Here is a 2,834-nt window from a genome sequence, read left to right on the forward strand (position 1 = left end):
CCAAGTTGTTGATTTTACCGTGTTTAATCTTATTATAAATGTATCAACATGTGCTTCATGTTCCTTGATATGCACCACGCATGATGGCAATAAATGTATCATTTTCAATTTACTTTTATGCATGTCTTCCTTTTTTATGATCACAATCTTACTCACATACTTCCTTCAAATTAAAATTTATAGCATGTAACATGTAAACAACATATACAAACATGGCGTATCGGCTGGGCGCGGCGTGTCGCCGCGCGGGCATTGCTAGTTACTAGCTAGCTTGCAAAGGAAATTAGGGTTCTACTTGTAGTAGTAGTATAAAACAAAACAGGGATATCTCAACTTCTACTGTACGTAGTTTATTACAAGTAGGATTTTTTTTTTGCTGCACAAGTAGGAGGCACAGGGATATATAATGATGAAAAAAATTGCAGTTGCACCACTCGTTCGTTAGGTACGAGGACATGGCAATTCCGAATGTTTTAGATGACAAGTTTAGTTAGGCGAGGATGACAACTTTAATACGCAAGCATGGCAACTTCATGCTTCAGTTTATTTTTGACATAAACTTACCATGTGTCACTGAAATTGGAATTGCCATTGAAAAACGTCAGCACTGGAGTGCCACACACCTTTTTTACCTGATGTATGACTTATCATTTGGGTCGTAATATACCGGCCGGGTTGATTTGCTTACCTGCCGACGCATATATGCAATCGATCATGCCTGCGTAGTCGCTACCAATGTTGGTGCCGCTGCCACCGCGTCACATATATCATCAACTTGCTTTGTGGTCACCACGTTCCCGGCCGGCCGGCAGCTGGTTTGACTCATCACAAACGTGCGCTCCAAACGGCCGGAATACACACATGCATGCCTGCGATTTCCCCCGTAATTGAGACTATAAATACGCATGCGGAACAGCAAGTTTTCCTCATCCCATCTTCCCTCGATCGAACAGGAGTAGTTGACCCGAGCAGAGGAAGATGGCCAAGCTTGCCCTTCTCGCCGTGCTCGCGCTGCTCGGTTCCGTGGCCAGTCAAGCATCCGGCTACGGCTACACCTATCCCAACCCCACTCCCATCATACCACCGCCCCCACCGGCTACTCCTCCGCCGAGCCCTTCCCCACCTCCACCGGCTACTCCTCCGCCCAGCCCTACCCCTGGCCCTACACCGGGCTATCCTAGCCCAACTCCCACCACGCCGGCCACGCCCCCACCGGTTTCTTCTCCGACGAGCCCTACCCCACCTCCACCGGCTACCCTCCCACCGAGCCCTACTCCTACCCCAGGCTATCCCACCACCAGTCCTACTCCCACCACGGCCTCGCCCCCACCGTCTTCTACCCCTACCCCGCCTCCACCTGCCACCGGGCTCAAGGTCGGCTACTACGATGACAAGTGCCCTGACGCGGAGAAGATCGTGCTGGACGCCGTGCGCAACGCCACCGCCGGCGTGAAGGCCGGGCTCATCCGCCTCTTCTTTCACGACTGCTTTGTCCAGGTACACATACATACATACGCAAGTGAAGTTTTAGAGATTGATATACGCCTAGTTGTGCACTCCACGACTGAGAAGCCAACTATGGTATCGTTGCATGCATGCATTTATGTTACTTGGGCGTGCTTTTCAGGGTTGCGATGCCTCTGTCCTGCTGAACAATGTCTCTGGCAAGCCTGAACCGGAGATGCTCGGTATCCCAAACTTGAGCCTGCGTGGCTTCGAAGTGATAGAGGCGGCCAAGAAGAAGATCGAGGAAAAATGTCCGGGTGTCGTCTCCTGCGCCGACATCGTTGCCTTCGCAGGCCGTGACGCCAGCAAGTTACTCAGCGGCTACAAAATAAACTTCAACATGCCGGCCGGCCGCTACGACGGATTGGTGTCCCTCAAAGACAAGACCCTCCCCAACCTGCCCCCACCCTTCGCCAACCTCACTACCCTCACACAAATGTTCGCCAAGAAGGGACTCAGCCAAACCGACATGGTTGCGCTTTCCGGCGCGCACAGCATCGGCCGCTCGCACTGCTCCTCCTTCCGCGACCGTCTCCAGCCACCGGCCAACGACAACTCCACCACGTCGATGGATGCCACTTACGCTGGGAAGCTGACCCAGGACTGCCCCGCCGGGAATGATCCCACGGTGCCGCAGGACTACAAGACCCCCGACGTGCTGGACAGCCAGTACTACAGGGACGTGATGGATCGCAAAGTGCTCTTCACCTCCGACGCGACGCTCATGACGTCACCAGAGACCAAGGAGCTGGTGGAAAAGTACACTTGGTGGTGGATCGGAGATTTCTTGTGGTACAGACATTTCGAGGATGCCATGGTGAAGATGGGCAATATCGAGGTGAAGAACAACACCAACGGCCAGATCAGGAAGAAGTGCGGGTTTGTCAACGAGCCCTACACCGGTTGATGATCTCTTGGACGGCAGAGACTGTTCAGTTCATGCTTTTTGAGTGTGCCTTCTGGTTTCCTTTCTAGTGTATTTTCCACTAAGCTTTTTCCTCGCTGGTTCATTTCATTCATTTGTGTTGTAATCCTTATTATGCCACTACTGTCAACTACCGGCAATACTTTATATTGAGAGTGATAAATCATTTTTTGTTTAGCATTATTTAGTATTGGGAATACTTTTTTTTGAAAACCCCACCATATATTAATTAATTTAGAATGTTAATACAATCATTCATTACAGCAGCTGCCACACATGCCGGAACACTATTAATAAGAATACCGTCAGACTTATTATTAAAACTAAACTTAGCTATCTCGTGGACCACTGTATTAGTTTTCCTGCTAATTTTGGAGATCTTCACATTCGCTAGCATCTTAGA

At 50.1% G+C, this 2,834-nt stretch overlaps 1 protein-coding gene across 1 annotated transcript; it reads left to right on the top strand.

The window, feature by feature from the left end:
* Nucleotides 1–945: 945 nt before the first annotated feature.
* LOC119362806 (peroxidase 2-like) lies at nt 946–2,578 on the top strand. The gene is made up of 2 exons (XM_037628069.1): nt 946–1,497; nt 1,628–2,578. The coding sequence occupies exons 1-2, from the start codon at nt 979–981 to the stop codon at nt 2,411–2,413; spliced, it is 1,305 nt and encodes a 434-aa protein (XP_037483966.1). The 5' UTR covers nt 946–978; the 3' UTR covers nt 2,414–2,578.
* Nucleotides 2,579–2,834: the final 256 nt, after the last annotated feature.

Source organism: Triticum dicoccoides, chromosome 2B (genome assembly GCF_002162155.2).
Source record: "Triticum dicoccoides isolate Atlit2015 ecotype Zavitan chromosome 2B, WEW_v2.0, whole genome shotgun sequence".
In the NCBI taxonomy this organism is placed as follows: domain Eukaryota; kingdom Viridiplantae; phylum Streptophyta; class Magnoliopsida; order Poales; family Poaceae; genus Triticum; species Triticum dicoccoides.